Source organism: Phalacrocorax aristotelis, chromosome W (assembly GCF_949628215.1).
Source record: "Phalacrocorax aristotelis chromosome W, bGulAri2.1, whole genome shotgun sequence".
NCBI classification, from domain to species: Eukaryota; Metazoa; Chordata; class Aves; order Suliformes; family Phalacrocoracidae; genus Phalacrocorax; species Phalacrocorax aristotelis.
In genome coordinates, this window is record NC_134310.1 from 21,423,249 (window position 1) to 21,436,956 (window position 13,708).

Below are 13,708 nucleotides of genomic sequence, written 5' to 3' on the forward strand. Positions count from 1 at the left end.
CTCCAAATTTGGAAGAGGAATTGAGGAATTCAGAGCAGTAAACTAGTAAAATGGGAAGAGCAAAGTCTGAAAAGAATGCTTAGAAGCCTGATAACTTTTCCCAGGCTGCCAATCCTAAAAATAACAGAATGGTTGAGGTTAGAAGAAACCATTTGGAAGTCACCTAGTCCACATGCCCGTCCCTCCAAGCAGGGTCACCTGGAGCTGGTTGCCCAGGACCATGTCCAGACAGCTTTTGAATATCTTCAAGGAGAGAGACTCCACATCCTCTGTGGGCAACCTGTTCCAGCGCTCAGTCACCCTCACAGTAAAAAAAGGGTTTCTTGATGTTGAGACAGAAATGCCTGCATTTCCCTTTGTGCTCATTGGCTCTTGACCTGTCACTGGACACTACTGAGAAAAGCCTGAGTCCCTCTTCTTCATTCTCTCCCATCAGGTATTTGTACACATTGATGAGAACCTCTCCAAGCCTTCTCTTCTCCAGGCTAAACAGTCCCAGCTCTCTCAGTGTGACCAGTACCCCCTGCTCCTGACAATATGGTTAGCATAACTAATGCCATTTTATAAGGCAAATAATAGCCATTCTCTGTGACTGAGCTGGTCATGTAATGGCCTCCTTTCCTCTTTTCATCAGGCTTTGAAGGTCCTGCACACCAGGCAGACTTCTCCCCTTCCCTATTGGCCTCCAGGTTTCTGGGCACCAGGCTGACTACTCCCCTCCTTACTGGCCTTGAAGGCCCCAGGCACCTGGCCAACCAGGTTGTGATGACCCTGACACAGAACAGGGAAGCATATCAGCACACAGAACACTGTCTATAAAATCAAGCAGTTACAAGTCCTAAGTGGGATTTGTAACAGAAACAGTGCTGGATGTCAGAACCTGTGATCCTCTGGTGGTCAGGGATGCCTCCACTGTCTTCTGCTTCTTCTGAGGATTGAGTGACTCATATTCTTTAATGTATTTAAGTCTAGATTATGATTGTTATATTGATATGGTAAGTCACGTATTAAGATTTGACCTGATCTGCAGAGGGTCCAGGTGATTAGAAGCCCTAAGCTGTGCTATAAAATTCTGTGCTATGCTACTTATAAAATTGTGCTACACTGATTCTGCTTATTAAAAATCCTGTGCTACTCTGATCATAAGATTCTATGCTGATCATGAAACTCTGTTAAAAAATAAAGCTTTAATTTTAACTATATCTTAGTGTTGTCATCATTCTGCCAAGGAACCCCAAAAGAACCTGTCTGTCCCCATAGAGCTGGGTGACACTCAGCCTCTCCTTACAGGAAATATGCCCCAGTCCTCTAATCATCTTTGTGGCCCTTCGCTGGACTCTCTCCAGTACATCCATGTCTCTCTTGTACTGGGGAACCTAGAACTGGATGTGGTACTTCAGATGCAGCCTCACCAGTGCTGAATAAAGGAGGAGGATCACCTTCCTCGACTTTCTGGCAACAATATCCTAATGCAGCCCAGGGTACTGTTAGCCGCCTTTGCCACAAGGGCACATTGCTGGTTCATGTTCAGCTTGGCATCCACCAGGACATGCCCCCTCCCCACCTCCCCTTTTCTGCAAAGCTGCTTTCCAGCTGGTCAGCCCCCATCATGTACTGGTGCATGGGATTGTTCCTCCCCAGGTGTGGGACTTTGCACTTCCCCTTGTTGAATTTAATGAGGTTCCTATTAGCCCATTTCTCCAGCCTGTCAAGGTCCCTTTGGATGGCAGCACAACCTTCTGGTGTATCAGCCACTCCCCCCAGTTTTGCATCATCTTCAAACTTGCTGAGGGTGCAGTCCTTCCCACTGTCCAGGGATGCTGGCAACTTGGTGCCAAAAATATATTTTGGGGTATCTGTATAAGATTTCCCCCTCTATAATCAGGGAAGAGGAAGGAATAAGGAAAATCTCATCACTTCAGTATTCAAAATCAAAATAATTAAGTGCTCATGCATTAGTATGAAGAAATTATGTGTCTTAAGGAAATTCACAGCACTGTGGCATTATTCTTTTCACTGCTCATCACCTCTAGGTTTGAATAAATTCTACTTTTTTTTTTTTTAATCTAGTGAGTAAAATAAAATTCAAATTTTAGTTAAGCACATTAATTCAAAGCAGACAAATGTATCAGCTAAACACTGACAAACACTTCTACTGTTCCCCACTGCTGAACTACTGCTAACAGTGTGAGCTACAGTGTGTTCTAGAAATAAGAGGCTCCCTCACAGACTCACATAAATCCCCGAGGAGGAATTTTTCTGCTTTTGGTGAAATGCAATTTAAGCATTATGCTTCACCTCAGTCAAATTCCATCTTATCGACATTCATACTTTTTTGGCCAAAAAAAAAAAAAAAGAAAAAAAGAAAAAAAGATTTGACTTAGCAAGCAAACTTATTTCATAGGGGAAAGTATTATACCAGCATACATGGCTCAACTTTAAAATACTAACTTCTTTTTTATTAAAATACTGAAGAAACTGCTTCTTCACAGTCTGAAGTCACATCACTACATTTTGCTCATGAGAATAAAATTTACAGTCATGACTTGCACATAAAGGATTTATTTTAAATGTTTTAAGGATAGAGTTACATCATAATTATAAAAATTACTTACAGAATTAAGTAACAGATTTAAAGTGTTCATACTTCTAAATGCAGAGAAATAAAATAAAAATAATGAAACTGAGCTCTAAAGATGAAGTCATTACCTAATTTTAAAATGTGAACACGAAGACCTTTGAACTATACATATACCAAGAACCATCCAAATTGCACTAATGATGTAAAATACGAAAAGCACAGCATTTTCAAGGAACCAGAAACTGCTTTTACCATAATTCTTTTTCCCTGAAGCAACTGTAATCTATTCTATCTGAAGATAAAGCCTCTATTTTTAAATAATTCATTTAAGGAAGGCTTATACCTATTTCAATAAATAGGATTTTACCCAAAGTGTTTCAGTCTTTATGTAGTCCAACTTAGTTTAGGGTTTGGCACTCAAAAGAAAAAAAAATGTAGTGTTTTACTTATCGATTGTGATTTTATTTATTCTTGAACAGAATACATGGTCCCTTCAAATGCTGTATGACACATACAACTGGAAAATTACCTTCTGTTGGAACTATGTTTGCCTCACCAGTGCATTTAATCCTATTAACAACCATTCAAACAGCACAACAAGCAAATTCACAAAAAACTGAACACAAAATAAAAACTTAACAAAACCCAAACCTAAACATTATAACATGCAACTTTAGTTTGTTACATTGAACGTTCTAAACTTCTAAGCATGCAAAAAAGGATGGTCTGCATTTAAGGTTTTTTTTTCCTTTTAGAAGTTTTACATGGCAGTCTGACATCATGCACACACACAATATACAACAATACTATAGCAGGTAAATGAGAGAGGCCAATAACTTTTATACAAAGATCTATGGCTTGTGCCATCACAAGCCCTATGATAAATTTTAAAAGTAATGTTGAACCCTTAGAACAAGGGACCAACATGTAGTTACTAGGGTAATGCAAGCACTGCATGCAGATCTGAAACATGAGCCTAAAACAAAGCCCAAAGCAGATGGCAGGGAGTGGAATTAGTCTCAAATCTCAAAAAGGTGGTTTAAGCTATCAAAAAAACCAACCACAAAACAAAAACACCCCCCCAAACTTAAGAAAAAAGATGAAAAGAAAAAAAACCCATGCAACAGACAATGGGGACATCTAAAAACAACCATAAAATTTGACAGTGTATAGATTATATTCTAATTAGCAAAATATGTGGTATATTAGAGTGGCTTGCATAAACCCCACAAATGCAAGCCTAATGCTAAAAATGTTCCAGTAGACCTAAACCTCAAATATTTCAAAACAAACCTTGTATTCCTTAGATGTAAAGCCCAAAATCCATCATACTAAGTTATTAATGTATTTTGCATGTAATCAATACACTCAGTCTTGTGCCACAAATATCAACTTGGGCTCATGGAGCCAGGCTCAGCTTTGAGATTTACATGCAGGACTCTTAAGAGTCAATAGAAAGCACATAACAGATCTGCAGGATGAAAGCACTGTGTTGCAAATCTGCTCACTTTGTTTAAAACACAATGAAAATTTACTGACTCAGTGCTTAAAGACTGGATTGAGAAGCTGTGAACTGAAAGACAGTAGCCTGCCTTTAGTTGCCCATGATGAAATAGAGGACATAATGCAATATAGTAGCAAGGGACAAAGAGTTAAGATACCATATTTATACAGTGTTACCATTTAACAGCATAATGAGGCACAAGCCTTAAGGCTAAAATATGAAATCAGGCAAAAAAAAAAAAAAAGGACAGAAAGGGGCTTAAACCACTGAGTCTTTGATATCAAGAATACCCACAAAAGAGGTCAGACCTCTGATCTCAGATTAACAGCACCTCTCCTGCATCCTTCCACTAACAGCATAAGGTTGGATATCTATGCATTCCTTCTTTTTAAGTGTTGACTGTATTCAGTCTTCACATACTCTATTTCTGTGAAGCAGTGCTTTGACTGATGAAGCAGTGCTTTGACTGAAACATGACAATTTTGTTGCTGTGCTGATCCTTGTTACAATTCTGATGCTTTTAAAAGTTGCTACACTTAAAAAAAACAACAAATACCCTAACCTTGATTTACAACTATCTTGCAAGATTAAAACTGTGAAAGGATTCTGCTGTTGTGGGCTGCTATTTACATCCACAATCTAATGCAGATGACTGAACCACTGAGACTGTCTATAGCTCCCATTAGATAGTACACCACTGGCATGCAGAACTCTAGTGTTCATAGAATGAAAATTATGTTAACAGCATACTTCAAAGCAAGGGTACCACAGAAGGCAACAACAGGTTTAAACTGTAGATTTGTCTGGACACTCCTTACGTGGAAAAGCCAGAAAAATAATACATTGAGAAGATGCCTTCTTGAACCAAAATGGTTAAAAACAATAGCAAAACCCATAACAAAACAAAGCAAAGGAATACAGCAGACTGAGCAGAAGGCAAAAAATGCTGCTTCTCTAAAGGAGGTCTTCAGTGTAAAAGGACCCCCCCACCCCCATAAGACTGTATTTACCATGTAAAAGATTAACTACTATTAGGTTTCTAAGTCCACACACAAACATTCAGGTTGCTAGGGTCTGATATTAAATGAGACTACCGATTGCCAATGCGTAGTCTAAAGTCTTCTTAAGTAGCATATATACTGTTAAACTTGTGGCACCAAGCACTTGGGTTCTGCTGAGAAATGCATATAACAAAACAGAGTACAACATTTAGGGTTAAAGGCAGCTTTGTTGTGTGTATTTTACTGGTTCCTACAACTTGTAAACACAGGCACTTAACCTGCATTTTCTAATTAACTGGTTATACAGATTAAATATATTTTTATAGTTTAAAGCCTTTTCACTGAAAGGTGTGTAAGTCAAACACTTGATATCCTACTGCTCTGTGACTAGTAAAATGCACAAGTATTTCCATGTACTGCAAGTCCTTAAAAAGCTTAATTTGAAATAAAGTGTAGAAACACAGTAGATTGCTGTTACTTGGGTTAGGCACTCCTTACTGCTGCACAAACTGTTTAAACCTTTCAGAAAAGTCACATCTGTCCCAACTCAGAAAACAAGGACTGCCAGTAGCCAAGAAATTAAATTTAATGTTACAAAAGAAGATATATCGAAAATAGCAAGCTACACTTGCATGTGGCAGTTGAGCAGGTGAGTGCAAGGTTGAAGAAAATGTTAAAATCTATGGGAAAAAATCAAGATTACAATAGTAGCTTGAATTTGCAGCTGTTCTTTGCTTTTAACTCCCTCCCATCCAAATATATTGACTTCCTTCCAGAAAAGGAGTTCTCTTACACAAAATGTGTCACATTCACATAAATTTGTATTATTCAGAACAAAACAGTTTTGCTGGCAGAGATTGTGGGTTCGCAGGGACATTTAAGCTTTCATTTAACTGAAAAACAGTCAAGTCTTTGTGTCTACAAATTTTACATTTAATAGTTCCACAAATCTGGCAGAAGTTCATGATGACGCCTAGGATGTCTTCACCAAATCGTAGACGTAAATATGGAAATCATCATCAAACTTGATGAAATAGACAGATGGTTTGGCTTCAACTTGATGAATGACCATGCCAGTCCGTTTTGAGCCATCTTCTTTGGCATATTCCACTTGTTTGCCTACCAGGCTGTCCACAACTTCACCTGGTTCCCGTTCTGTAGGAGGTGAATCATCTGTAATATGGAAATACAATGTACTTTGGTAGACATTTATGGATTTTTTCCAATATACAGAACTGCAGAGCCTTCTTTAAAAGTTAAGAAACAATCACAGGTTTAAAATGCAGAGTATGTCTAAAACAAGTTGAGTTGTTCAGATGAGCACCTAACTACTGCCATGCTTCTAGAAAGTACAGTCACAGATTTTATTTTAGTTAATAATGACTTCAATTTTATGAAGTAAACAATAGCACTTCAATTGGTTAGAAAAGCAAATCTTTTCACATGAAGGTTTACACACCAATTACAGAACATGTTTGTAGATAATTTAATTTAAGCCCCCAGCAGAACAAGGCACCGAGTCTCTTTAACAGAAAGGCAGATGTGCTAGAACTCCCTCTCCCCACATGCTTTATCCAAAATGTCAATGCAAACATGCCATTGCAACAAAGCCACGTCTTCCAAGCTAAGTGTAAACTCCTTAATCAATAATCCTGTTGAAAGGGGCTTTTTTTTCTCACTAGAATGGATACTGTTGAGAAGTCTAACTATATTATTAGCTTTTCTAGCAAAATCTACCCAGAAGTATCCTTAAGGACACAATTCACATTGTCTGTAAAAGATCCAGATTCAGGGAAGGTAGCTCATAGTTCAGAGTGTCTTAGGAACAGAGGTAAGCAGTAGAGAGTGTCAGGAAAAAAAGAGTGCATTAATAACTTATTCCTTAAATATGGAAAGCATAAGCTTTTTTGCTTATTTTTCTAAGATGGAAGAAAGCAAAGCAGAATTTAAAAAGGAATTGCAAGGTATTTGGAGATGCCAACTCTGAAAGAGCTTGCTTTATTTGTTTCTTTAGGAATAGGAAGGTCACTTTTTCCATTAACATTTGTGGCTCACGCTCTTCAAGCCACAGATATGTTGCTTTTTGTTAGGCTGGAAAAAAACCTAAAAACATAGGATTACTACAGAGGTTATGCAAATAAGTAGCACTTGTTTACTCAACCATCAGACTATTTGCTATCAGTGCTAGATCTGAAGGAAGACAGTCTCAGAAACTCAATGAATGAATTTTAAATAATATTTATGCAGTGCATTTCATAGCCAAACACTAGTTATGTAATTAATAATTAATAATCAATCTCGTTCAGAGAAGTACTTTAGAGGTGCAGGAGAGAAATGAGAGTACAATATTCTTGACAAACATTTAACTTCTTTTTTTGTACTAGCTATCCAAATTTCTTGATCAATACTGATTCTGTGAAAATCCTTCTATATTTATAGGGAAAAACCCAATAACTTTCACTTCAGGAAAGGAAGAAAGAATATCCCTCCTAACCTATTGAAAATTTTTTCCTGTTTATGTGTTTAAACATGTGAGAGAAAATGAGTTTTCAAAAGATTAGTGCTTCTTTCCTCCAAGAAACTATTCAAAAGCTTTCCAAACTGAAGATGCCTACCCAAACTAAATTAATCTGACTATTTTAGTTAGCCCCAAAACATTATTCTTATAAGAACTGCTTTGGAAATACAGCTCCTTGAGATGGCTCTTGATTTGTGACACTTCTATAAGAAAATAACAGTGGAAAGCTTCTAGTTTGTCAGTTTCTGTTAAAGAAATCTAAGTGTAATCTCTTCCACAATAGTATGTATATATTTATCAGAATTCAGAATTATTACAGAAGAGGATTTTCCAGTATTTATTGCATATTTCACCACTGATTCAAGTAAAATATTTTATAAGTTGTTTAATACAGATGTATTTTCTGTTGTACTGTAACCTTTGTTAGTTTTGATACTTAAAAAGATCCTTGCTTGTCAACTCTCTTTTCTATACATAAACCATAAGCCAAACAATAATACAGGTAGATGCTGCTTTCCAGAAGAAAAAAAGTAAATGGCTTACTTACTGGAATCAGGCATAATGCGAAGGTCACCTTCTTTATAGTCATCTAAGAGTTGGTACATGTACAAGACAGGATCTTTCTCATAGGTAATATAAAACCATGTGTTCATAATAGGAGCTCGAGCCAAGACCATCCCCCTCCATTCATCTTTTGAGCCATCCTCTGTCTCAAACATATGTTCCACAGCTTTGCCAATCATTGTGTCTGCCAGGTGGGCATCGCTAATTCGAGATGAAGCTGAAACGGTAGCAGTTCATAAGTATGTCCATTCAAAAGTACAGAAATAAGTCTTTGTAAAAAATAATCTTTATCCAGATTCATTAATAGATTTGTTTGAAAGTTAGTCAATTCACATACAAAACAAATACTGTCCATTCCAGAGAGCTGAAGACCAAAGAACTGCAGAACTTGAAGAATTATTTTAACATGTTAACACTCTTATCGACATTTTCCATCATTGTACCGCCCCCGCCCCCATTAATCAAACTATCATACTGCAAGGTAAAGGGAGACAAATATAGGCCACAGCAAAGAATAGTGTCTGTATTTAAATATTTGTATTGTGGGGGGAGGGGAGGAAGAGAGCTTAAATCACAGAGCAGCTGTACGAAGTTATTAATGAAGGTGTTCAGTTTGGTTCCCCCCAACCCCATTCTAGAGACTGCTACTGATCTCTTTGCAGTCAGGAAAACCAAGAACTTATTCCATTCAGAAATAAGTAATTACTAGAGTAAACTTTGAACTTTACAGTTTGGAAAAACCTGCAGTCAGTGCTAATTATGAAAAACAACAAAGCCTTGTTACTAGTCAAGTTATTTAACTTAGAAAATGCTTTTTTCCCTCCATTTGTATTAATACCTAGAGAAAGCACATGGGGGGAAAAAAACCACACCCCAAACCATAATTACTGTCAAACACACACAAGACAACATAGCCAGGACATTTCTTAGCTGGCTCAGAGTTTAAATTTTAATAGAAACATCAATGTTATATGTACATAAGCTTGTTACAGATAAGACTCTAAACAAGAAAAAATACAGAATTTACTGCATACCACTTAAAGACAAAAGACAGCATTATGCTCTCTGGTATCAAATCTTTGTGAAATCAAGAAAAATTGAACAGAGTATTTAGATTATCTGCCACGTGATGAAAAGTAATTTAATAAAATTTAAATGTTCTGACAACACATGCACATATAGGAAGAAAACCTCTTACCAACTCTGTCTGGAAGGACTTCAAGTGCTGAAACTCTTTCATCTTTGTGCAGTTCTAGTCCATACACACAATCAAATCCATCATACTTTATAAGATAGAGAGAGGGATTTACAGGAACTTGATCAAGAACTGTGCCCTTCCATTGTGTTACAGGTCCACTCCCTTCTTTCCAGCCATGCTGTATTCTGCAGCCTACAATGTTTCTTCGTGGCTGAGAAATAGGTTTGCTTGGTCCAACATTGTTTCTATGCTTTCTGTACACAGATACAAACATAACATTAAACAAGTACATACTCAAAATTCTACTCCGGACAAGAGCCGTATGCTTTAAGAAGACAATATATTATATGTTAATAAAGATACATTAAATTCTAACACGTACAGCTTAGCGCACCTTATTCAAATTAGGGTATAAAACATATTACATTGTAATGGAAAAAGAAAAAACACACTGAAAAGCAGTGGAACACTGTCAACATTTTGTATAAGGTTGCTTTCATAATAGTAGTTTCTAAAACCAGTTTGCTTAAGCCAAAAGAACTATTTTAGCCACTGCTACACTGAACATCAAAAGTAAAACTTGCTTGTTAAACCCCTAAATCAGGTCTCAAAGAGCAATGTTACCTAACAGTATTATACTTTTGCTACTTTGTTGCTCTCCGCAAAACAGTAAACATAATTCCCTTACCCCAGGAGGAAGAAGTCAGTGGAAACATTAGTGGTGGTTGACTAAAATTTTTCAAAGCATTTGTTTTCCCTAACCTGTGTTGTCATCTGAAGGAAATTTCACTTCCCTCTGCACTTACAGGTATCTTTGACTTCAGGTGTTTTTAAAGACACATGGTAGTGACAATTTTCTTCTAACATTCCTTTTTAGTACAACACAAGAAAAATGATATGCAAAGGTCACAGCAATAGAAGGGATACTCTTTAAAGTGGATCATAGATTACATATATTTTTTACCCTTCCTCAGTTTTTTAATCCAACTTGCACAGAAATATTCCTTCTGGTGAATATCAGTTGCTCTGATAAACAGTCATGTAAGCTATTTGACAGTTTCAACCCACTAAAACAGTGTTACACAAGTTTTATTCTACTCAGTTAAAAGAAAAACCCAGTAACTGACAGTTGTGAATGCAAGTGAAGAAACAGATGAACATTATGACAGTACATTGGTGATAAATGTATATTATCTTTAATTTAGCATGCTACAATATGCATATTAATTCCTAAAAAGATATTTAGAGGGTTGCCTGATTGAAATTCTCACTAATGTTAGCTAATTCCAAAATAAATTTCTGCATTAGTTACCCGTTATAGTAAACTTCATTTAAATGGCAATAAAATATACACATCACTAGCATGCTTAAAAACAATATCTAAAAAAAGAAAAATCAGTTGCAGAAAACAACATCCATCCTTAGATTAGTGGCAGTGACCAAAGAAAAATGTCTCCAGAAACAGTGAAAGCTCACAGTGAAGCCCATGTATCACCCAAAAGACACAAATAGCAATCATATCAGTAAAGTCTCATAATTAGTCTTAAAGAATAAAAACAGTATATAAAATCAGTAATGCTGAAGATGTAACGATAACTCTATTAAAAACAAGATGTACAATTCCTTCAGCAGCTTGTCCCACCCCCAGACTTTCATTCTCCATTAAAATCTTAGCAGAGTTCCACAGTATCTTTTGTCAAATTTAACTTTTGTGATGATTTAACCTTATCAAGGAGGTCAGTCTGCATTCATAAGCAGTGTTGTCAAAGTTAGGAGCATTATAGAAATGCTAATAACCTCTTCCAGGTAAGAAGCACTCCCCAGCAAAGTTGGTTCTAATTTTCCACAGAAACTTGAACACGTTCAAATACTAGTCCTTGCTCAAGTCTTACTTTCTTTTTAAAAAATATAATAGTCTCAGTAATATTTTATTGTGAAGAAATGACCGATCTGGTTCTTGGGCACAATGAGAATGAGTTTGTTCTGCATGCAATTAATTTATTTGGAATCATAAAATCATAGGATCATTAAGGTTGGAAAAGACCTCTAGGATCATCAAGTCCAACCGTCAACCCAACACCACCATGTCTCCTAAACCATGTCCTGAAGTGACATGTCTACACGCCTTCTGAAAATCTTCAGGGATGGTGACTCCACCACCTTTCTTGGCAGCCTGTTCCAATGCCTGACCACTCTTTCAGTGAAGAAGTTTTTCCTAATATCCAATATAAACCTTCTCTGATGCAGCTTTAGGCCATTTCCTCTTGTCCTATTGCTAGTAACTTGGGAGAAGAAACCAACACCCACCTCACTACAACCTCCTTTCACGTAGTTGTAGAGAGACATAAGGACTTCCTTCAGCCTCCTCTTCTCCTGGCTAAACAACCCCAGTTCCCTCAAGCTCTCCTTATAAGACTTGCTCTCTAGACCCTTCACCAGCTTCACTGCCCTTCTTTGGACATGCGCCAGCAACTCAGTGTCTTTCTTGTACTGAGGGGCCCAAAACTGAACACAGTATTCGAGGTGCTGCCTCACCAGCACCAAGTACAGGGGCACGATCACTTCCCTACTCCTGCTGGCCACACTATTCCTGATACAAGCCAGGATGCTGTTGGCCTTCTTGGCCACCTGGGCACACTGCTGGCTCATACTGGCTGTCGACCAACACCTCCAGGTCCTTTTCCGCCAGGCAGCTTTCCAGACACTCTCATTTAGTTTTAATGAATCTTAATTCCATTTTAAGGCATCCTCACCGAATAAACCCAACTTCTACTGAAGCTTAAAAGTTAAAGTTGAAAAAGGTAAAATAATACTGTTCATGTTTAACCACACAGTCAATTTTACTTTCTGCCTATAAAGCATAATCATAACATTCAAATTTGCACAATTAAGTGAAAAGCATCAGTAATTTTAAAAAATAAGATGAAGGAAGACTACATAATTAAGTCAAAATTGCTAACTACCTTTTAAAATGCCTTGGAGAGAGCAAAAAGCATTACAAATGCAGTTACAAATCAAGCAGTAGCTAGGTATACTTGCAGTTCAAGTTTTTCTTTGTCTGAAGGCTGTACTACTAGACAGCCACTCATTCTCATTTGTACTGGTTCATATAGCAAGAAATATGCTTTTCAAATGAATAAATTGACAAAAAACCCTATTTTTGCTTGTATCTGAACATGTAATAAGAAAGAAAACATAGGTTTCTAACTGACTACAACTAATAGAATCTTAGAATGGTCAGCCTTTAAAGATCATCTAGTCCCAACCTTTCTACCGTGGGCAGGGACACCTGTCATTAGATCAGGTTGCTCAAAGCCCCATCCAACCTCACCTTGAACACTTCCCAATGATGGGGCATACACAATGTCTCTGGGCAACCTGTTCCAGTGTCTCACCACCCTCATTGTAAAAAAAAATATTCCTTATGCCTAATCTAAATCAACCCTCTTTCAGTTAAAAATCCATTGCCCCTTGTCCTGTCACTACAGGCCTTGGTAAAAAGTCTGTCTCCATCTTTCTCATAAGCTCCCTTTAAGTATTGGAAGGCCGCAATAAGGTGTCCCTGGAGCCTCCTCTTCTCCAGGCTGAATAACCCCAACTCTCTCAGCCTTTCTTCATAGGAGAGGTGTTCCAGCCCTCTGACCATTTTTATGGCCCTCCTCTGGACCCACTCCAACAAACAGGTCCATGTCTTCCTTGTACTGGGGGATCCCAGAGCTGGACTCAGTGCTCCAGATGGGGTCTCATGAGAGCAGAGTAGAAGGGGAGAATCAGCTCCCTCGACCTGCTGGCCACGCTTCTTTGTATGCAGTCCAGGATATGGTTGGCTTTCTGGGCTGCAAGCACACATTGCCACCTCATGTCCAATTTTTCATCCACCAGTATGCCCAAGTCCTTCTCTGCAGGGCTGCTCTCAAACCGTTCATCCCCCAGCCTGTATTGATACTAGGGATTGCCCTGACCCAGGTGCAGGACCTTGCACTCGGCCTTGTGCACTTGGCCTTTATGAGGCTCACACAGGCCTACTCTTCAAGCCTGTCAAGGTCCCTCTGGATAGCATCCCTTCCCTCTAGTGAATCAACTGCACCACTCAGCTTGGTGTCATCTGCTAACTTGCTGTGAGTGCACTCAATCCCACTGTCTATGTCATTGATGAAGATATTAAATAGTATTGGTCCCAGTACGGACCCTTGAGGGACACCACTCCTTATTGGTTTCCACTTAGACATTGAGCCATTGACTTTGAATGCAGCCATCCAGCTAATTCCTTATCCGTCTAACAGTCCATCCATCAAAAAAATCTCTCTCCAATTTATAGTCCAGAATGTTGCTCTTCCCTTAT

At 38.0% G+C, this 13,708-nt stretch overlaps 1 protein-coding gene across 8 annotated transcripts in view; it reads right to left on the minus strand.

Annotated features, from left to right (window-relative positions):
* Positions 1-2,546: 2,546 nt before the first annotated feature.
* Positions 2,547-13,708, minus strand: part of LOC142049258 (spindlin-Z-like) — a 133,086-nt gene continuing 121,924 nt past the window's right edge. For all 8 annotated transcript variants that reach the window (XM_075076756.1, XM_075076757.1, XM_075076761.1 and 5 more), the window contains 3 exons: positions 9,367-9,620; positions 8,152-8,385; positions 2,547-6,259 (listed from right to left, as the gene is read on the minus strand). In XM_075076756.1, coding sequence (XP_074932857.1) covers positions 6,060-6,259; positions 8,152-8,385; positions 9,367-9,620 — 688 coding nt within the window. In that variant the 3' untranslated portion in view covers positions 2,547-6,059. The remainder of the gene's footprint in view (positions 6,260-8,151; positions 8,386-9,366; positions 9,621-13,708) is intronic.